At 38.3% G+C, this 22693-nt stretch overlaps 1 protein-coding gene across 8 annotated transcripts in view; it reads left to right on the top strand.

The window, feature by feature from the left end:
* FBXL4 (F-box and leucine rich repeat protein 4) overlaps positions 1–22693 on the top strand; it is a 70626-nt gene that overhangs the window by 35550 nt on the left and 12383 nt on the right. For all 8 annotated transcript variants that reach the window (XR_012659595.1, XR_012659596.1, XR_012659593.1 and 5 more), the window contains 2 exons: positions 15812–15883; positions 17123–17435. Coding sequence is in view for 4 of the 8 variants with exons in the window: in XM_075087324.1 (XP_074943425.1) it covers positions 15812–15883; positions 17123–17435 (385 nt within the window). In the remaining 4 variants the exon portion in view is untranslated. The remainder of the gene's footprint in view (positions 1–15811; positions 15884–17122; positions 17436–22693) is intronic.

Raw genomic sequence — 22693 nt, 5'->3', positions numbered from 1 at the left:
CAATTATTAACATTATCTCCTTTAGAATGACTTACTAATCACTAGATCCCTACTGTCTTTGTATATTAGCAGCATTTGAGACATGGAACATAAATTTTTTAAAAATACTTTTCATTTACAGTGTAAAAATTACTACTTTATGCAATTACTCAAGTGCCCGAATCAGGATTGTTATTGTTTGCTGCAATGTATTTCCTAAGATGGAATGGTTTTACCTGCTACAGTTGAGAAGGCTGCTGTGGTTCACTACATTTTACAAACATTGTATCCTAGTAAATTCAGCAATTAAAATCAGAAGCAGTTCCATTACTTCTCACTAGCTCCATTACTCGTGTATTACAACCTTTTTACTCTCTTCTACATGGAAGCTCTCATAGTTGTGCCTTTCTTGTTGCAAAAGCTGCTTAGTAGAGCTCCAAAAAGGGGGAAGAAATATGTCTCCAGGTTCTTCTAGCTTTTAGTTCTAGATTAAACATTTTAAGAAGAGTTTGCCTCCTGTGTGTTATTTATGCTTTTGGTATGCAGAAGTGAGGTTATGACACTGGATTGTGTGGGATGTTAAGCTGTAGTGTAATAGAAGCCGGAACAGTAGGTTTGGCCTGCTAGATGTCTAAGGGGCATCTGAAGTTTTAGTACCTTATTTCATTTGTAAGCAGTTTACATCAAATACACGTGTTACAAAGTTAGTTGCATCTCATTGTCCTTTTTTTGGCAAATCATACATGCATTTGTGTCCAAGGTCTAGGTAGCTGGCTGTAATGGTGATTTGGTAATGCAAGGTAGTTAGATTAAAGGGTAGGTTACCTGGCATGATTGGCATTTGCTGTGGGGTGTGCAGGCAGTCATCATGAAGCCAGTGCCCCTCAGTAGCTTGTTACTTTGCGGTAGTTCCTCTGTGTATTGAAGCAATTAATATTTTTTTTCAAACTAAAACATAATTTGGTGAGCCTTGCTTTGAAGTGCCTTTTGTATACAGCTTTGTATAGAGATATGCCTTGGGCATATCTGTTTTGTTTGAATCTCACTGGACTTTCTGTAAATATCGTATAAATTTCCCTACCTCACTTTGAGCATGGGCTCTGTACTTCACAAGGCTTTTTAAGATCCAAAAAAGATCATTGTATCACAGGTAAAGATTATATAACTTTATTTTTTTCCCCTGTTGATTGATCGTAATCTGCTTGATTTTACTCAGGTAACTTCTAAACTTTGAGACTTTGTGTTTGTGATAGTGTAGCATCTGAAAATGATTGGTAACTGTAATTTCTCAGCTATCACTTTTCTGAACAGAATTTGAAATTAGATTGAATGTAGGTGGAAAAGATTTCCTGACTTTGAAGCCCTTAAATTATGAAGATTCATTTCTGCCTTTCATCTGTATGGACATGCATCTGCTCAGAGCTGACAAGAACATTCATTCATAATCAAGTTTACTTAAGGTTGTGCTTCCATTTTATATATAAGTATAAACAAAAGGCACTGTTCCTAATGAACCATGGAAGAGAAATTTCTAGAAATTTAAATAGGTAAATTGGAGAGGATGCTTTTGTGTTACTTGTTAATGTGAAGCCACTTAGCAATATACATTGTGCATTACAGGTGGAAAAGTAGAAAGGAAAGAATTAAGATTAGAGGATTAGAAATACAGAAGTCACATGCTTGTAGAAATAACATTACCTTTCTTGCCATTAGCTTCTCTTAATGCAAATCTTTGTTTTTCTGTATAAAATAGGCTGCTGTTCCTTCTGTACTCTTTAGCTGGTACGGAGATGTTAAGTAGTAACCAATGTCTAGATGCAAAAAAAGCAGGACAGGTAAATTCATCAAGCATGCTCTGAAGTGATTTAGTCTTCTCTAAAACTTACCAAAGAACTGTGATATAGTAGTGTTCTTGATTTTTTTTGTGAAATTCCTGCTACTATTGGTTCTTCATTGTTGGAGCTTCTAAGGAGCACAAAAGGGAGCAAAGTTAATGTTTAATCAAGAGCTTGGTGTTGTATTGTTGCCAACGGGACCTGCTTAGAGAAAAGAATCTGAGGCCACGAATCCACTAAGGAAAACCACCAACTTGATAGCAAGGATGTAGTTATTAAGCGAAAGTAAGAAAGACACTGAGAAGAACAGAGCTGAGGTGTGTGTCACAGTCATCTGTAAAGGTTCTATTTCAAAATAAGAAACCCAAAGAAGAATCTGTTTGTTGCATTTAGGCCACTGTTCTCCTAAATCAATCAGTGGTTTGCTTTTTTTAAATAAACCAAAGAACAAATGAAATAAAGCACCAAGTCTCTTGATCTAAATTTTCTTCTCGCATCATATTCTAAAACGGTAAAGGTACAAGTCCTACCATAATTATCAATGTGTTGTCATTGTGACAGAAGGATGGCATCCCTGTTCATCTTGTGTTAACCTCCTTGATGTGAAAATGGGTGATATGTTTCTGATATTACTGGGGATTTTGAAGTAATTACCAAAATGTGAAGAGGGAATGCATATGCAGAGAACAAGTAGGTAAAAAGTTGACCAAAATGAGTTCTCCAGTGGGCTATCATAATTTTTCTTGTGTGTATCTTACTGCACAGTTAGAGGGAGTCGCTGGAATTGAAGCATAGTAAAATTAGATCAAATGAGGAGGGGGGCTACCTTTTATGCCTATAAGCAGTCTGGTGAATTTATTGTTATGGCTGATCAATTAAGTTGAATTATTTAAGGAAAGTGGTTATGTTTTTTAAAAAAGTCAACACTAAAGAGAACAAAAGCAGCAAAATAGGACTTAATGCTCTAATTGACTTTTAAAGGAGGGCCCCCCTCTGCAAGTTATTTGTGATGCCAGTGTTAAGGGGGTCATTTTCTACTCCACGGTTGTCAATCTCTGTTGAAAATGCAGTGTTGTATTAGAGAACATCTGGGTAAATAGTACAACTTGTTCTTTTCGTTGTGAATTTGGGCGTGTGATTAAGTAACATAGGATATGGGATGAAGTTTTTTCCATCCTTCTTGTCAGCATGTTGATAAAGCTGTTTGTGCTTTTGCCTGATGCTTTACAAAGTACAGCATTAACATTTTAATAAAACAAATGATATTTTGATTAAACACAAACTCCCATGTACCTGCCCAGGTGTAGAATCTCTCTACTCAGGCTACATCTTGCAGTACTCTTTCCTTTTATTTTTTGGGTTGTTTTTCCATGCCAAAAAAAGAGGAATTGCTTTTAAGATTTGAAGTATTTGTCGTACCTGTCTGTTTATATGATTATTATGGCACTAATGGATGAGTTCTGAGAAAACACTCTGCAGAAAATTAACTACTGTTAGGTACAGAAAAACATATTTTGAAGAAAACAAGCTTAATAAAACTGACAACATATGTAATCATCTGAGCAATTGTTATGACACTTCCTTGTTATTTTACCTGTTTTCTTTGTATAGGTTTTGTATTTGAAAAATATTCCCGTTGTCTCTGTAATCAAAGCTCCAAAGTGTACATTTTTAGTGTAATGGGCAATTCTGGTGTTCTGCTACTTACTATCTCTGGCACTAAAAGCACTGCATTGCTGTTTTGGAAGATAGCTGTACCATCTGGAGGAGTTTATGGTCTTTGGTCCTAACTCTTCTGATTCTTAAGGCCATATATAATGTTATTTCCTTGACTTATTGAGTGCAAGTTTCTGTAAACAAAGTCTGTTTCAAACCTCTGAAAGGGAAGCTTCCAACACACTGAAATTATTCCAGCCTCTCTGTTACAAGGAGGAAGGTCCCGTGACTTTCAGTAACCTGTTCCAGGCCAAACAATGGAAAAAAATAATGTCCTGCATCACTATATTCCTCCCTACTAAATGCAGCTCATTTTTGCAGTGCTTTAAGTTGATTTTTAAAGGGTTTTTGATTCTGTATATGCTTGAAATAATCTGTAACTTGCTTTGAGAAGCTAATCCAAACATTTTATAAATGTAATTTCTGCTAGCTCAAGACCACTATTATACTTGAGATTTTTGTGGTGGTTTTGGTATTTGCTGATACATGAATCCTTAAGGCTTATTCATTGAGAGTGTATTCACAGCATAATTTAAGCACTTGTTGGAATTGATACATTTAAAGAATACGATGAACAATGAAGATATTATTGTATACAGTAATTGGCAGTGCATGTCTTTGATTTGAGTATGAATATTATCTTGATTTAATACTTATCGTGAGTTCTTCCATCCAGATAAATAAGGCAGCCAAAACTGTATTTTAAAGAAGCCAAAGCCACTATTACAATAGAGAACTGGACAGTCTCCTTACTGCTGGGTGTAAATTTTACTGTGAGATTATATATTTCATGTTGCTTGATATTCTGAATTCTTTATAATGTGTGAAGAAAACGTTTTTAAAGTTTGTATTACAATTATAATTGAAATACAAAATGAACTAAGTTTAAATTCAGTTACAATGGACAAAGGACTTTGTTTTGTACACATTTTAAGGCAAATTTATAAATTATATCTCTGATATCTTTGACCAAGAACAAATTTGGAACTTGAGCAGCTGTAAGAGAAGACACTGGAAATTTTAGATACCAAGAAGAGGCATAAGAATCTTAGCAGTAAATGTAACAGTCCTTGTTTTCTTATGCCACGATCAATGAAGCAGTTAATGCTGCCATAAAATCATTCAGCAGAGTTTTCAGAAATAACCTGTTATGGGTTATGTTATACTTCTGAGAGCTATTGTCTGAGTTTTTTCAGCTTGGACAAAACTCCACGGGCTTGGGTACAGATCTTTAGGATTAAGAGTTGCAAACAAATGGGAGGGGCGGGGAGAAGTGAAAATCCTTTAGCTAGAAAGTAGGTTCTTGGAAGGAGGTTGAGCCAGTGACAAGTAATCATGCAATACATGGCCTTAATGGTGCCTTCTGATCCCTTGTCAGGCTCATAGGGCTGAATTTGGTCATTTCAGTCTGTAATGTGAAGAGTGAGGGGGAAGAATGAAGGTGTAAAACAGATTTGCAGCCATAAGGGAGGGCATAATTTGACCAAATGAAGCAAAACCAAAATACAGTAATTGAGTTAACTACAGAGACGACTAATTTTATTGAATTAATTCAGTAATTGCTGTGTTGCTGTGTCCCAGTCCCTGCTGTGTCCCTGGCACTGCCAAGCAGCTGTAGAGAACAAAAAGGTGCCCCTTGCAAATTACACTGCGCCTATTTGTGAGGAGGCAAGTGTTTTGACTCTTGAAAGGCTACATCTGCACTCAGTAATGAGGTTCGTTCCATCTTCATTTCCATGTACTCTCGTTCTCCTCTTACTTGCTGCTCATCCAGTGTTCATACTGCATCTGTTCTGAAACCTTGTGTCGTAAAGTTTTGGAGGCAAAAGTTTTATCACTGTCCAGTTCTTCATCTCAAAAATGGTCCAATAATCCAAGTACATTGTGGGGAGGCAGGAAGGAGGGGGAAGCTGACTTTTAACAAATATATTCCAGTTTTCACCCTTTCCATCATGTTTCTTTCCATGTTTTATCTTCCAAGGTGGTAGCTGGATGGATGCTTGAGGAGAACAGACTTCCCGTTCTAATGCCAGGTTATACTGTAGAGAAAAATGTTTTTGCTGCCATACTTATTTTGAGTCTATAAATTATAATTGTCTACATTAATGTCTCTCTCCATAAGGCATCACTTAAGTACATATGTGATTGTGGTAATAAAGGGGGTGAGGAGGCGAGGATTATCCCCTTCTGCAAACATCAATTGAGAAGATACGAAAGGGACTGGCTCCTCTCTCTGACAGCTTTGTTCAGTCTGGTTGGCGAGCCCAGCTGAGCTGGAGCCAGGTGGGCTGGGCTAAACAGTCTCCAGAAGTCCCTTCCAGCACTCAGCTCTTCTGTGATTCTGTGACTTGGGGCTGATGGCATTAGACAAGGGCTTAACCCATGAGCTTTGTTCTGATCTGTGACCAGGACAACAGCCAGTTGTCAAATGCACTGTTTCTGTATGCTATGCTTCTCCCATCAGTAACATTTGTGTAATAGCAACTTTCTCATTTCGTAGCTGTGGTTTGAGGATAGATATACAGAAGACTTTTTGAGATAATCTATGTATAGTACTATATAGGGTGCTTCATACAGAGGTGCATATAAGGACTTGAAATACTGTACCTTGAATACATGCTTTTCTAAGTTGCAGGAAGTTTAGTTACAAAGCTTAGCCTTTTTCTGCTGGGAAAATTGAGAATAGGATTGCTAAAAAAGCTTGCTTAAGAGGTATAAGCATTTCTGTGAACTAAATGATTGGAGGCTTTCAGTGGTCATCTCTGGCACTACATGGATATCTTGCTCTTCCTAAAGGCCAGAAAAACTGCCTTGTAAAGGATGAGATGACCTCTTCTACTTATTTCCTCATTAAATGGCACCAGTTAGCTCAGGGAACTGAAGGACTTAAGCATAAAACAAAGTCGGACACCATTTAGTTCTAATTTGGCATATGATTCTCACCATTTTCAGTAACTGGTATTTTCTGTAACATTTCATGTAACGCAGAACTAACATACAGACAAGTGAAAATAGATGAAATCAAAAGAACGATTTTAATAGCTTTGTAGACCTCTAGATCCAATTTTACTTTCCGGAAACAATATATGATGCATTTTGTGTGTTATTGAATGTTCATGTACTATCCTAAGACATGTTCTTTCTGTCAAAAATCAGATACTGAGGATAAGTATTTGTCCTTAGAACTCAAAATCTTAGTAGTCTGAAAATGAGTGCTTTCTGTGGAGCCAAGAGGCGTGAATACTTCCTGAAAACTAAAGGTAGCACTGTATAAGTATCTAAAATCTGTTTTGTGTTCTTTTTTAACTGGTTGAACCTATGACTCTCATGTGATTATAAGCACACATCTCATCTCTCTAAACCTCTCAAATTACCTTTTATCTTTAACATAGTTGTTTCAGAATATCATAGTACAAACAAGGACATAACTGGAATTGTCTTGATGCCTTAAAATACTGTTTGAGGGAAGACCAGACACACATTTTACAGTTTCTTTGCTGGGGTAGATTTAGATAAGAACTGTATTTTACCATTACTATACCTTTTGTTTCTGCATTATTGATATATTACAATTCTTCTTTCTGTGAGAAGAATTTATTTTTGGGACTATTGCAGGTTGGTTTTTAGATGCCGAGATACAATACCTTGAAATTCATGAAGTAGTTTTTTTTTATTTTTTATGGTCAAAACTGATTTGCCCTGTTGAACCTTTCAAATTGAATGGTTTAATAGAAGTTTACAGGATTCTGGCTTTGCATCTGATGTGGGGTTTTTTGCTGTATTAGAATAGAAGATGCCAAGTAATTTCTGACATAGTTCTTTCACAGACTGCGCCAAAAAAAAACCCCACACCCAAAAAGTTGATTTTGGGCTTTCTTCTTGTGCTATATAATACCAAAGGGAGGAAAAAAGTAGTAGTCTGAATTTTTACAGATTTTTAATTACTTTTGACAATCTTAACAAGATCACCTTTTACATTTGCATGAGGTGATTGTAATTACAAATACTTGTAGCAGTAGCAGCACTCATATTGAAATAAAATTGTTTGCTTTCATCTGAGGTTTTGCCTGTTTGGGTGGTTGGGCTTTTTTACCCCAGGTAGTTCTACTATGGTAAAACTTTTTGGTGTGGTGACTGTGAAACAGAACTTCACTGGCTTAACATAAAGACTGTGGTAAATAGTAATTGTAAATATTCAAATACGTGGTGGAAAACACCAATGAATTCTGCAGTATTTTTCCTATTAGAAGCCAAAATTAGAGGGAAGAACTTTCTCTCGGTTGCTGAGCTGTGTTGTTGGGGCAGGGTGGGGGGAGAGGATTGGTTGGGTTTTTTTTTTTTTTTCAAGGAGTCTTACTAGAACATCTTTTCATCCAGTTTTTACATATGGAAATCATCATTCCAAAGATACCTTAGTCACATATAGTAGCAGCTGCAGTCTAAAAGAAATTAATCCAGTGATGTGCTGCCATCAAGATTCCTTGTCTCGGCTTTACACAGGGACACGTAGCAGTTACTATTCACTAAGTATTTCTGGAAACCCTAACACAGAATTAACGTTTAGTGTCTCAATTATTCTCCCTGAAATTAGAAGCAGTTTGGTTCACTTTCTGAAATATTTTAGTAAAAGTTGTATATGTCAGTTTGTAATAAAGGGAGGGGAAGCTGCCGTATGGAGGAGGACAGTTCAGGATGTTTCCTTCGGCTGGCCTTTCGAGGAAGGGCTCTGTCTCCAGAGGCTGGGCAGTGGACCACGGCAGCCTTTTTCTGTCTGAAAGGTTCATGTTGAGAGATGTGGAGCTTGGCAGGAAAACTTCTGCCAGCTGTTGTGTGGGAGTGCCTGCCCCAAGGGAGGTGAACGGGCTTCAGGAAAGCTTGCTTTCCGGGTGGTGGGGCCGTGCCCAGCTACAGCAGTGCTCTGCTGTCTGTTGCTTCTCGGGCCGTTGCTTGAGCTCTGCTGCCAGTCACCTGGTATTTTGCTCTGCTAGTCGTAATTTCCCTGGTTTTCCATCCTTCATTTTTGACTGGTTTGTCTGACTTTGAGAAATCTTGAGGAGGATAGTGATAATGATGGAAATGTAACTGCCTCAAAAGAGGCAGTTACGGTGTTCCCCTTAGGAGGAGGTTTCTGTCAGGTGTTCAGTCTTGCAGATGAAGCAGCTGAATTTGGCTGGTGATAAAGCACTATTTCTTGTAAGAATTCAGAGTGCGTGCATGTATGTAGGGACTTAACGCACACCACTGAAATGCCCAGAGACCACATATGGCATGGATGGTGTTTTAAAGCCAGTTTAAAAGCCATCGCATCTCTCAGGTGATGATCACATCATATGTGTGACCTCTCTGTATTAAACCAGCATCTATTTCTTAGGTCCGTGCATGTCCCCCCCCTCTGTTATGTTAATTCTTATGGGGGGAAAACTACTTTGCTGCTCACAGAATCACGAACCGTTGCTCTCTTCAGAAACACGTCCTTGGTGAAAAGCCGGATATGGCTGTTGTCCTTTAGTAAGACCTCTCCTACTTAACATTTGAACTATTGATGTGAAATTGGGAAGGGGATAAACCTGTAGTCACTAGTCTGCCCTTCCAAAAAGTTTGGCCTTGATTCCGGTAGTCAGGCCATTCTGTAAAAACCGCCAAGACACCCTTTTGATTCAGATTACTTGATTCCAATAAATAAGCTGTGTGAGACTGTTATCTCAATGTCAAGTAGTACCTTGCACGTGATTTCTCTTCTTGATTTGCCAAGAGCTTGTTTGTAGTTTTCTTAAAGCAAGTGCTGGTTTCCTTCCTCTCTGCTTTCCTATCAACTTGATAGTCAGCTTTTCATCATGGGATCCGTCATGCATGTATGTTCAACATTAAGAGGTTTGGTTTTACTTGTGATAACTTGGTGGATATTTTTTACTATTTTAAGGAAGGAGTTCTTAACCAGTTTGGCATGTTAACTTGCTTATTTCTGTATCATCTTCATTTTGTGACTGCATGCAGAAAGACATGATTCGGACTTCTCATGTCTTTTATATATGCGGTATGAATCACTTCTCCAACAGAATAGTTATAGTCTGTGACATGTTGGAGGCCTTGCGTTACCTATAAGGGGAATTCCCAAAGTAATTTTGTACACAGTAATGTGTGTGCAGGACAAGGCAGTTGTACAGGAAGGGGGTTTGTCTCTGCAGTGTTAGAAGTAGCGCTCATGATGTGTGTGTCGAAGTTTGAAATGTTTTGATCTAATCTGTTCCCACAATTGTGTGTTTGGCTGAGTCAGCTGGTCCCAACCTCCCTTGCTGTAAATGTAAACCTTTTGGGAACAAAAGGGAAGCTCCTGCCTAGATCGTGAACTGAGGAACCTTTCTGTGCAGTTCTGAGAATATTCTGAGAATATCCTCTGCTTGAAGGATCAGCTTCTAAGAATATGGATGTGACTGATGGGCTGAGAGAGACATGGAAGACTTCATTGGTCTGGCCTCAGTCTGTAGTTCTCCAGTTCTCCTTTCCCTCTGCCTCTCAGGTTCCAAGAATTTTAAGGAATTAATTCAAAAGTCATTGACTATGACTTTTATTAGGAAGACAGAATACTTAGAGTACCCTGCAGAGTTACCTCCTTGTTACCACATCTACCCCTCCTCATTCAGGCAAGGTTGACTCTTCTGTCTTGGGTTTTCACTCAGATTATTAGTTGTTACTAAATGGAATAATATTGTCAGGTGTTCTGTCAGATAAATAGGCTCCCTAAAATGTAACAGCATAGTATCAAATGCATACTGACTGTTTGTCCTATAGTACTTGTCTAATTACTGTATTGACTCTTAGCTAAATGTTTTGAGAAATGTAAATTTGATTTGTACGCAAACAGCATGTGATAGCTGGTGATTAGGTACTGGATATTTGGGGTTTCACAATTCTTTACTAGCTGGCTGATCAAATCTTTTGATGCTTTTCCTGTTTGTCTCTTGAAAAAGTAATTGTTTGTGGAATAGGCTTTTCTAAATGTGTTATCCAGGACAATTGGTTAATATAGTCCCAATGACCCTGATTCTAACTTAAAAGCAAATATTTTTTACAATATTTTAACATAGATCTGTAGAGTAAGATGAAAATGCTACCTAGAAACATGGGTAAATACTGTGATAGAATCTGTTATTAAATATAACAACCTCATAAATTTATATGCAAAGGCAACTCACTGCAAAGGCTCTGCAAGATGCATTTTTTGATGGAGAGGTAAGTAACAGAAATATGAAAAAGAAATTGTGGTCTTTGATATTGTGGAAAAATGCGCTATTCTTGTTGTAGTGGGCTTGCAAATGTAGGCATGTTATCTGATATCTGCCTGCAGCTAACATTATATAAGTATTTGAATATAAGTGGAGAAGATGGGTTGGGGGGGATAGGGCAGGGAGGGCTAGAGATGATGATGTCATTTGGAAATGATAAGGAAAAAAAAAAAAAAACTTTGTCATCTCACACAGTACAACAGGGTCGGGTATTAAAGGATTTTTTTTTTTCTACCCCTAACTTAATTTTTTTTATGTTAAAACCCCCAAAATTTAAGTCCTGCATAATTCAATTTTTTCTTGACAAAGAGGTTAACTGGAGAATTAGTAGCTCTGATTAAAAACATAGCAAGCAAGGGAAAACATATTTAAAGAAGGCAGGAAGTAGTCTTTAATGAGACTTTTTAAGATTACTTTCAGTGTTCACTTCATTGTAAAATTTGAAGAAAAAATTGCAGGAGAATAAGAGTCTTTTAAAAGATTTAGGCTCTCAAGTTGTTTCACTGAGGGGCTGGAAGAATTCCCAACTTCTGTCAGACACAGTTCTTCTGAGAAGGGGAAAAAAACAGCCCGTTGTTTGTTCCCAGCATAAAAAGTAACAATTTAAAAGTAGTTTTAAAGATTTCTCTATAAAAAGAAAGTTTATAAAAAGGTGCGGACTGTTTCTTCCCTATCCCAACCCTGAAAGTAAAACTTTGTTGTTTGTCTTCCTTTAATATTCCAGAGGCACACTGTGGTGAACTTATTTTCATGCCTTTTATTACAGCGCAGCCATTACGTGGTAGCCATATTATAGTGCATCATTTGTATTTTTTTAAAACCTCTTGTTTTGGTTGGTTTGTGGTTTTTTGTGTGGTTTTTTTTATTTTAATCTCTGGCTACTTGACAGTGAAACTGCAGTGAGTAAATGGTCAGATATTCAAAGTGCATCTTCCACAGGTGAGCCACATCTGCCATAAACAGAAAGGTTTTCTGTTTAAATGGATTTTGAGCTCAGGCTATCTGTTGGATGCTTTCCTTATCGTACTAACATCAGAAAAGATTTGCACTTGCTGCTGGATCATGAATGCAAAAAAAAAAAATCAAGATTCAGTCTTGCCAAGTGTATTACTCTGGCACCAGTATTTGGTTTCTCCACTGATGTGTTGTCTGTTCAAACCAGCAACACTCTTGCAACATCCAAGTCAAAACTTAAGTGTGATATCTGAGGTCTTAACAAAAGCAGGTAGGATACAGGTTAGTTCAGTATCAGCTATATAGTTGAAGCATACACAACATATAAATGTCTTCCAGGCTGGTCTGTGTTACAGAGTGGAGGACTTCCATGTTTGGACAGACCTCTCACCTCTCTCATGTGGAGTAAGTTAGGATTTCAAGCGGTAGTCTCATCTCTTGTCCAAGGCAGGGTCAACTTTATTGATGTCCTTTCTGACAGATGTTTGTCTGATCTGTTCATAAAGACTTCAGAGGCTTTTCAGGCAGTCGGCTTCCGTTTTCTGAGGTTTAGGACTAACTGCCATGGCCTAAAATATTTCTGTAATCTGCTCTGTAAGGTTGTGTTTAGCAGCAGTATCATATCCTTCTCATCAGTTTGATGTCAGAGTCTCCTCTCTTAAAGCAACTCCTGCACTGTGTGTTTTCTTCGTCTGAAAAGACCTTTTCCTGGGAATGGAGGATAGAGCAGACTATTGTATTTGGCCCCTTCTGACTCTTCCTGTTGTCTGTGCCATCTTATAAAAATTAATTGTTTTAGTAGGTTTTGTTTTGGCTTGGATGGCAGGAGACATTTAGATCACTGAAGCCATGCCATACATTACTCCGCAAAGAAAAAGTATTTCTTACCTTGTTTCCAGAGTGGAGCTTTTTGTTTTGTTTTGGTGTTTTGTTTTTTGGGCTTGTTTTTCTGTTTGTTCGTTTTTTAAATCATCCACTCTTTTCTTTTCTCAGTCTGTGTAAAGGGGAGCTGGTATGAAGCCAAACCTTACCTTTGGTTCAGGGAAAACTCAAATTTCCAAACTGTACATGTTTTGGCTACTAGGCTCAAGAATGGCATTACATGAGGCTTTCATTTGTCTGTCTCCGCTTGGCTGAGAAAGTGAAATTAGACTCTTTCCAAGCTAAAGCTTACTGATCCAGAGTTTAGGTGGCCTCTTAGCTCCTCTTGTAAAGCACTCTAACATCAGAAGTTTGGCCTGTGCTACAGCTTCAGGGTCGGGTGATTGCCTTGCTCTTCTCCTTTGCTTAAATAGGACTGCTATCACTCATCCAGTATTACAAGTCAGAGAGATGAATTGTACAGACAGATGGCTTGAAACAGACAGGTTATTACAATGATAGTCCTTCTACATGTAGTGCATATGGATTCTGTGAGCTGCCATTCTCTCCTGCTATTTTCATGTCCTTTGCCACCTGGATTCTCAATTGACTGAGGCACAACTAGGCACGCACAACGGGTTTTTTCTTCATTCTTGACATATGCAAACCCCACCTCAGTTACAGAAGAACAGACACTACTTCTGAAAGAAATCGGATTTGTTGTGTGTAGGCATATATGCACCCCAGAAGAGGAATTAATATAGGCAGTATAATTAATGTGAAGTAAGTAGTTGTTTACTCTTGGGCTTGACTTGGCATGATTTGTGACAGTGTGACATGGTGTTCTACCAGGCTCCCTTCTATTACCCCCATTCCTAGTGCTTTTTTTTTTTAAATTGTTTGGAGTTTTAAAATAATTGTTTAAAATAATACTTTAGGTTTTATAGGTTGTGAAAAGACCATTGAAAATGTGGACTCGGTGCATATCAATACATGAAGCAACGCCTCATATTAGAGAGGGACTAAAAAAGGTATACATAAATTCCTGTTCAAGTTAACAGAAGTAGCTCAGTTACCTAATCAAGATAATTATGAATATTAGTCTTCTTACCTATTTCACCCCTCTCTGAAGAAGAGGAAGTATGAAATTGATCTCACATGCTATGAGCTGGTCAGAATAACCGTTCACTTTTGCACCATTTATGTCAATTAAGGAAAGATATTGCTGCTTCACATTCTTTCAGGCCAGTGTTTAAATTCCAGTCTGGAAACCATTTCTAAAAACTGTAGTAGAATGCATCAAGGTATTTGACTTTCCTGTGGAGTCACCTGAATACCTGCAGAAACCCTGTTTAGAACTGTGTGTACAGTCAGCAACTGACTTATTTAGCTCTGATATTTAAGGTTTGTTTGGGGATTTTGCTTGTAATTTGGCACCTGAGTAGGTTCTAAAGCTCGTAGCTTTCACCGAGTTAAATAGTAAAGACTCTGTCTCATTCTCTTGGAGTTACTTGTTTATTCAGGTGTAATGATCCAAATGAAACATTTGCTTAATAAGTATGTTATTTAAAACATATTGGGTATTTACACATTTCCTAGCTTTAAAGTGTTCTTAAGTGTTACCTCTTTAATAATGACTTTTTTAATGCCTTTGTTTAATGCCCTAGCTACATTTTTCTTTAAAAAGATGAATGAAAGTAAAGCAAGCAAGCAGTCAGTGGCTTTGTAAGATCCCTGCAAAGATATATGTGAGGAAGGCTTACTCACGGTGTCTGCATTTAGGCTGCCTTTTGGGAAATCAAATCTTAGAAGACCAAGCCAGAAGCTGAGGTTCCATACACGTCAAGTGTTGGGTATTTCTCATGGCTCCCTGGAGGCGCCTATATTAGGTGTCTGAAATGGCCACCATCAGTACCCCAGGCTATGTCCCTGTTCTGTGTCTGCCAGCCTTTCAGTGCAAGGGATCAGATATGTCTTCACAGTGGTATGACAAACATCATGTTCCTGCCACGTTTCATTAGAATATAACAAACTGAGGAAGCTAAGTAAAGCGCTTTACTACAAACTACCTGAAAACACGTAAATTTATATTTAAAAAATATATATATGTATAAATTATACTACCCCTACATACAAATACTGTTGACTAGTGTTCTTGTAGGAATTCTGCTTATTAGTAGTAGATTATTTTGTCCCTTATATATTGCTTGGATTTTTTTTTTTGTTAGAAACTAGTGTAGATCCTGTAGACATCCAAAGATTTGTATTGTTAATATACTGTGAAACTTACTCCTGTTTTCAAGCTCATACATTACAAAGTCCTAACAAAGCGGTGGATCTTTTAAGATTGATTCACAGCTATTTGATGTGAATCCCAGGCTATGTTCTTTTTTGCACTGTCTGTATTTCCAACTGCAAAACAAAATATGGCTACAGACAATGCAGAAGAGGTCTTTTCTCTGTCTTAGAAACACAAATAAAAACACGTGATTTTTCCCTTGTCGTGGAACAGAACAGCCGTATACTTTAGATTTTGTAAGATGCATCTGATGTTCCAGTCCAATTTCAGGCTGAGCAACGTGCAGTACTTTCTGAAAAGAATGGCCATGTTAAATGGCAGGAACATGACTGTAAAATACACGTTATATCTGTTTGAGTATGCATGCAAATAGTGACAGGTGCTCAATGGTTGTCAGCATCCTTGTCAGCATGGAGACTCCTTTGACATTAAAGTCACCAGCTCGGTCCTGATGCTGCGCAGCTCTATTGGCAGTTCCATCAGGCTGCAGCTGATCAGCGAATGTCAGAGCCTCCGCTGTTGCTCTGGTATGTCGCCAGCCCTCTGTGTTTCCGGGCTGGCCTTGACTGTTATTTGAACTTGCCACACTTCAGCAGCAGCTTTCCTATGGGAAATGAGCGGATAGGTCATGGGTGTGTAGGTATCTTCAGGTCAATGCAAAACCACATCCAAAGTGACTTGCATAAAGGTTTGTAACGATTACTGTTGCTTTAAGCCAGTCAATGGGTAGAGTACCCAGGGACTCATTAAGTGGCATTTGTGGTGTCTGTAACAGAGTTCTGAGCTGTATTTCAGGAAATGTGGTGACAGCCTTTAATGTCTAATTGACCTCTTCTCTTTGTTTCCCTTCTCATGTTTCCTTCTGATGTGTTCCCCCATGGCAGCAAACAGCCCTGCTCAGTATTCTGAACTTCTGCTCGGAGCTGCAGCACCTCAGCCTGGGCAGCTGCGTCATGGTGAGTACTTATACCATGGTGGGGGGGTGCGTGCGTGTGTGTGGGGGTGCGTGCACGCTTGCTTTGGAACTAGACCTGGATTTCTGTTTCACAAAGATATGCTAAATGCTAAGTTGACATTATACTATACTCTCTTGAAAGGTCCAAGATGAATGCAGCTTAGTCATATACATAAGGTTTACATACTAGTTTAGTAGGCCTAAAACATAGCTTGTAGGCTTTATCATAGTTCTTCAGCCTCTTCCTAAATTTTGGGGCATTCTTTATATGCATAATCACTTTTTCTTTTCAAAACTAATCAAGACTTATTTATTTTTATTCAGACCAAATCATCATTCCTAGAAGACTAACACTTGTGTCTGGCCCTACAGTAATAACCATGAGGGAAATATTTTCAGCAAAAGCTGTTTGACTTGTAGGCGTGCTGAGAGTACTCACAGATTTAAAGAAAGAGAATAGGATTCTTGCAGGGCACTCACCTGAGCTGTATTGCATGTGCATGCCAGAGCTGTATGTAGTGGGTTTCTGGCTTGCTGCTGTCCCTGGTGGTAGACACACCAGATCTTTCATCAGGGAGACTTAGCTGACCGACCTTGTCGTTCAGGAAGCAAGTGACAAAGCAGAATTGGCTCAGCCTTCCGTGTTTTGACTCATGGGCAGAAGACGAAGGCAGAGTGACTATGTTTTTCCAACAGCCCTTGTCTTCTACAGTTTTTGCTAGTGGATTTCATTCCTTCTGCCTGTATGGTGGGACCCTGTTTCAGTCCCTTTGGCTTGCCAAGGGTAACTAATAAGGCTTCTATAAGGAGATGCAGCAGCTGATCAACCTAGAATGGAAATAAGCATATTCTTCAGTCTGCATGTGCTTATGGTGGCAGTGCCTATGGTCATAAAAACAGGTTTAATCATCTTTTGAAGGAAAAACAACTGTGCAATAAAAGGAAGGGGTTTTTCAAAGAAAATGAGCTTTTCACTGCATTTTCACTCATCTTTAGAATTAAGCGACCTGAAAAACACCTATGTCTGGAGGTTGATGGGAAATTTATTTTATTTTGCGTTTTGGGTTTTTTTTTTGTAAAAGTAGACCTGACTGTACTCTACAATGAATAATTTTCAGAGCTCTTTAGAAATGACAAATGCTCAAGACAGATCTGTAGGTGTGTTAGCAAGCAAATCTTGAAACACCTATGTATGTCTGGAAAGATGGTATACATGACAAAGTGTTTGCTTTCCTTGCAGATTGAAGACTATGATCTTATAGCGAGCATGATGGGAGCAAAATGCAAAAAACTTCGCAGTCTGGATTTGTGGAGATGTAAAAACATAACTGAAAGCGGAATAGCAGAATTGGCTTCAGGCTGCCAGCTTTTGGAAGAACTCGATCTTGGCTGGTGCCCTACATTACAGAGCAGTACAGGCTGTTTCACGAACCTTGCACGTAAACTCCCGAACTTGCAAAAGCTCTTTCTTACGGCCAACAGGTCTGTGTGTGACACAGACATTGAGGAGCTTGCTGCTAACTGTACGCACTTACGGCAGCTGGATATATTGGGTAAGAAAATGTAGAAATACTGGTATATTTCGTACTGTGTCTCAAAAGCTTTGCAGTTAAAAAGGAGTCCTTAAGACAAAACTGTTTCTAGACATATTTTTAAATAAATATTTCTTAAAATTATGGTTTAGCATATGAAAAAAACAGAGGGAAGGTTTACTCACTGCAGTGAGTTTCTAGCTTAGAATCCAGTGGATTTATACCAACCATGTAACTTGACTGCTTAGTATGAATTGCTTAAACTGAGATTTAGTGTCAGATTTTTCCAATAACTTTTCGTTTCATGACCTTTTTTTAACTGAAATCTTTCTTTTGACTTTCAGAAGATCCAATTCCTTCTCCTTTCTGCCTTTGTTTGTTGTTTTATCTCTGTGAAGTGTGACAAAGTATATTTATAGTGTGAGTCTGGGATCAATAAACAGATTTCTGCTTTTGTGCAATACAGATACACCAAATAATATTGAATTTCTTTGTAACTTTTACCAGGAAGAGAATTTGACTCATGAAAGTGGAAAAGGTAGTTAACAGCAAAGCTTAAAATGGACTTTCTACTAAGGTGGGAAGGAAGTGACATGGGGCAAAAAGCATAGCAAATCTTAAATTTCTAATCTTCTGCAGCTTCTGTAGCTAAAATTATTTTTAGAAATCTCAAGTAAATATACTTTGGACTCTTGAGTAAGGACTTTGAAAAATGCAGGTTTTCATGATACTGAATTTATTCTTTTTATGGTGAAATATGAGCTTTTCTTTTTAAAATAGCGTAGAACAGCAGTGATATTTGTGATATCAAGGTGAGAGAAATTTCATGCTTTTACTGACTTGTTTTCACAGGGTCAGTTGGAAGGGGAAGATTTAAATTGAAGGGAAGAAAGTAGCAGCACTGCATATTTTTAATATTTAATAATTTTAATTAAAATCTTATGTTTAGGTTGAGAGACGCTGGAAATAACTGAGAGCCCTCAATTGAATAATATTCCAAGCAAGTTTAAGGCTCTCAGCGTTTCTCATTACAAAAAAAAGTATCGTTTAGTGTCAGGCTGTCACTCCAGTATAGCTAGTACACTATTCTACCATGAAATATGGTTTTACTCATCTCTTACTGAGAAAGTTGCTTTCTCACCAACATGGGAAAGGAGGATGAAGAGATAAAAACTGATCTCCACCTAGTAAAAATTGTAGACACTTGATGTATATGTCCACAGGAGGTATTGTGTTCTGCATGTCCCTAAGGAAGTCTGTTTTGTAGCTAGATTATCAAGGGCACATTTCTCTATTCAGACATGAAAAATTTTGAAACAGCATAGTGAATGAAGTCTTTCATAAACACACATGTTCTCCTCACCACCCACTGCCATGCATTTCTGTTACAGTGGCATTGTGTCTGCCCACAAAGTGCTCTGACCTTTTCACTACACCAGAGGCTGTCCAATGAATAGTTCGGCTGTGTTAAGCCTATGGATAGTCTGCTACTTCTGCTGCCTCTCTGCTGGCAGTGAAGGTTTGTTGCCACACTTCTCCTTTAGTGTTTGAATTCACATTTGAATTCAGTTTAACATCTTATCAATGTTTTTGTGGAAAAATAATGTGTGAACATGGAAAAGGAATTTGTTCTGTTCCCTGGGTGCTTACCAGCATTCCTGAGTCACGTGGATTTGTACCCAACCTTTCCCAGTGAGATTGCATGTTTGGTTCAGGTAGATGCTCTCCAGAGGATATCCAGTTGAATTACCTGCCAGATGTTACCAAAAAACTTAATATCAACCTCTAGATCTTGCTTTCTTCCTTCAGAGGAATACTTAGTAGGTGGGGGGGGAAGGTTGTCTTCTGCTGTAAATGAGTCAGTACAAGGTGACATGATATACATGGAGGAGCTACCCAGCTTTTTTGGCAACAGCAAGGAAACTGTGTTCATTTCTTTGACTATGGGAACCATTACAGTCTGTGGTTAAAAGAAAGAGTTGTCAGGTAGAACCACATCGGGTCATCTGGAGGTGGAGTTGCAAGGCGTTCCCATGTAAGTACAGAAGTTGCTGTTGTCTGAACTAAAGAGCTAGTCTCTCACAGTGCAGGAGTACCAGGAAAGTCATAAATCTCTGTATCTCTGTATGTGCTTTAACTTTTGGTGGCTGATGTAGGGCTATCCTGTTACTATAAGCTATATAAATGCTTAACATGTTTTTGTCCTTTTGAAGAAGTCTGGCAACAGGTCTGAAGCTGTTAGAGGCCTGAGGTCAGTTCTCAGCTTTGCAAGAATAACCTTGAACAGTGGGTCTTCTCTATGATGTGAATGAAGGAGAGGTATTCTCATTATATCCTTTGTCATCTCCCAAGTACAGAAATGTCTGGCTTGTACATGCATTGTGAAGTGTGTAGAAGTATTGCTGCTAGGTTAGCAGTGCATGCTGTAAGGGAACTTCTTTCGCTTCAACAAAGCTGTGTAAAAGCTTGAGTTTTTTTGATATATACAGGCACTTACCTAAGTAGGGATCAGAATGTCTTACCTTGCACTGCAGTCACCAGCATTGACAATACTGTACTGGTTTCTCTCTGCAGTTGGAAGAACTTAGGAACTTGTCAGGGGAAACTTGTTTCAGTTATAGATTGTTTATCAACACAATTGCCTCAGGACTGGAGGAGTCTAAGCCTCTGAAGGAAATCTTGTTGAACTGTGTGTCATTCATTTAAGTGTTACAAAATAGATGTTACGTATACCCTGGATGCTGTTTTCAGGTGGTAGGTCCTGCAGCTTGCTACCTGTCTGCCCTTTCCTTAGTCTCTCCATTATTGTTTGGTAGTACCCTTGTTACAGAATCAGAGGACTCTGTAGAAAATGAAAATAGCCAGTTTTCAAGGGCTCTATAAACATACTTCAGAAAGTAAATTTCTGTTAAAAAATAAATCATGAGTTAGATCCATATCTGCTCTGTCATAATACAATTTGGAAGAGGAAGCATGATGTAAGTGTATCACTGAGTACATGAGGGTGTGCTTCTTGAAGTTTGAGTTCTGAGCTTTCTTTTACCCGTTACATACTGAGCTGCCTGCTTACAAATATCATTTTCTTCTCTGCCCACATCCTTTCCACTGACTGACATGGTGGATTTCCACCTTGCAGTAGAATGATCCAGCTGTGATCATCTGACGGTTTTGTAGTGATGGAGTACATCATCCAGTGCAATCAGAAGTTAGGTGGACACCTCTAGATCTGTAGTTAAAAACTAGTGTTCAAACTGATCAGTGTTGAGCAATGTGACGAGTCAGATGGCAACCTGAATTGGCAATGCCAAAAGCTTTTCTTGCATGTCGTATCAGCTGCTTAGTTGTGTTGCTGTGGGGCTACCAGCTGCTGTCAAGGACGAAGAATAAGTCATCTTAACCTCGCTCCCCAGAAGTCCTGACTGCCTCTGTCCTGCACAAAAAGAGTAATGAAAAGTAGACAGCCTTGTTACTGCAAAATTCATGTATTCCTATCTACATACCAACACCTCCCACACCTTCCTGAGCAACAGAAAACCCAGCGGCCCCCTTGGCAGCTGTCAGAGTTTTCAGCTTTATCTTGAGAGCATCAACATGTAGTTAGTCAATTCAAACATGAAAATGTGTAGCATGTTAAAATTTAGAATTTCAGTTGTGTGCAATAGATTGAATACATTGTAAAGAATAAAAGGCTAGTCTGGCTGGTCTAGGGGAGGAAAGGAAAAGTAAAAACACTTGAGGGAATTGTGCTAGTTATTTTCAAGGTCTCTATTCTTAAATATTATTTGGTGTGTAGTAGTATCTCCTGCCCTAGAAATTGGGGCACTGGCAATATTTATAGCCATCATACGCAGGTCTCCTGAACAGCTCTAGAATTTGAAAACTTGGATGTATGATAGATTTAAATGAAATAATTTACAGCTAATAAAAATAATTGTTCTAGCAAAGAAATAATTACTCAGAAATGCTGTTTACAAATGTGATACCAGAGAATTTTTTCAGGGAATAAACTGAACAACAAAATTAAATAGTGTATTTTAATATACTGGTTATGTATGTATTCTGAGAAATGGCCCATTAGTCCACGTAGGAAAAGTTTTAGTAACAGTCTCCAAACTCTAGAAAAATGGACTATATAGGTAACTAGCAGGATATGTTGTCAGTCTTCCAAAGGCAAAGGAAAATGTGCTGTTTTACACTTCTGAAATGCTTTTGAATGTGCTTTTAAGATATATGACTAATTGTACATTGTGTAAATAAAAGTAAGGTTGTGGATGATGTTTGCTTATCCCCTGGTGTGAGTAACCAAACCCCAACTAGATTACTGGCTTTTTTAGCTTTTAGAAAAAGATATTTATTAACATAAAGTTATTTGTCTGAGGAGGTAAAAAGAAACAGGTGCAGTAAAGCATGTAATTTAGGATGGCCTACTTAGTTACGAATCCATTAAAAATCTTAGTTTTAGATGAAATGGTAGGAGAACTGTCGAAGTTCAGGTAGGAAGGAATGAAGAACATCCTACACAAAAAAAATGTGTGGCTAGGCATCTAGATCTAGCATTTTTGTAGAAACATATATTTGGATCTTGAAGCTTAAAAGCTGTGATGTGTAAAATGAGACTGGTTTTAAATGAAGGTGCTGATGCAGTAGCAATTTTAAGGCTTGGTGGAAAAAAGATGAGTAGCATAATGTGGCATTTCTGGAGTTTTGGTTGGAATGGTAGAGCAGATCCTGCTGGTGGGACAGTGGTACTATGGCAAAATTATGCTCAAGTGAAGTAAAGCATATTACAGAATTTCTGTGTATGGCTACAGGGACTGTTACATCCACCACTAGATGATTGTGGTGACAGTGATCATATGATAAGGGAGTTAAAAATCACTATAATAATTACAAGGTTTGATTACCTTTGCGTGGATGAGGTAAAACTGGGGGGCATGATAGCAAAGACTGTTTTCAGGTGATGTTAAATGATGCCTCAAAGTAACTAATCTGAGAGCCTACCATAGAAGAAGCAAAGACCACACTCGGGTACCCACGTGCTTACAAAGAAGAATACAGGAGACTACTGAAAACAGAGGCATCTTGCTGGAAATGAATCCTGTTCATAGAAGAAAGATAGGAAAATGAACTCTAGAAAGTGAAACAAAATCACAGCAAGGCAGAATGAGATGTTAAGGAACCATTGGCTATAAAGGTAAATGCTAAAATTGTGTTTCGGATTTGTTAGAAGTTTACAGGAGAGTTACTGAGGTTGGTAGGCAGCTCCAGAAGTAAAGGAT

Source organism: Phalacrocorax aristotelis, chromosome 3 (genome assembly GCF_949628215.1).
Source record: "Phalacrocorax aristotelis chromosome 3, bGulAri2.1, whole genome shotgun sequence".
Taxonomy (NCBI): Eukaryota; Metazoa; Chordata; class Aves; order Suliformes; family Phalacrocoracidae; genus Phalacrocorax; species Phalacrocorax aristotelis.
The sequence above is the reverse complement of the archived record's forward strand: the minus strand, read 5'-3'. Positions and strand labels throughout refer to the sequence as shown.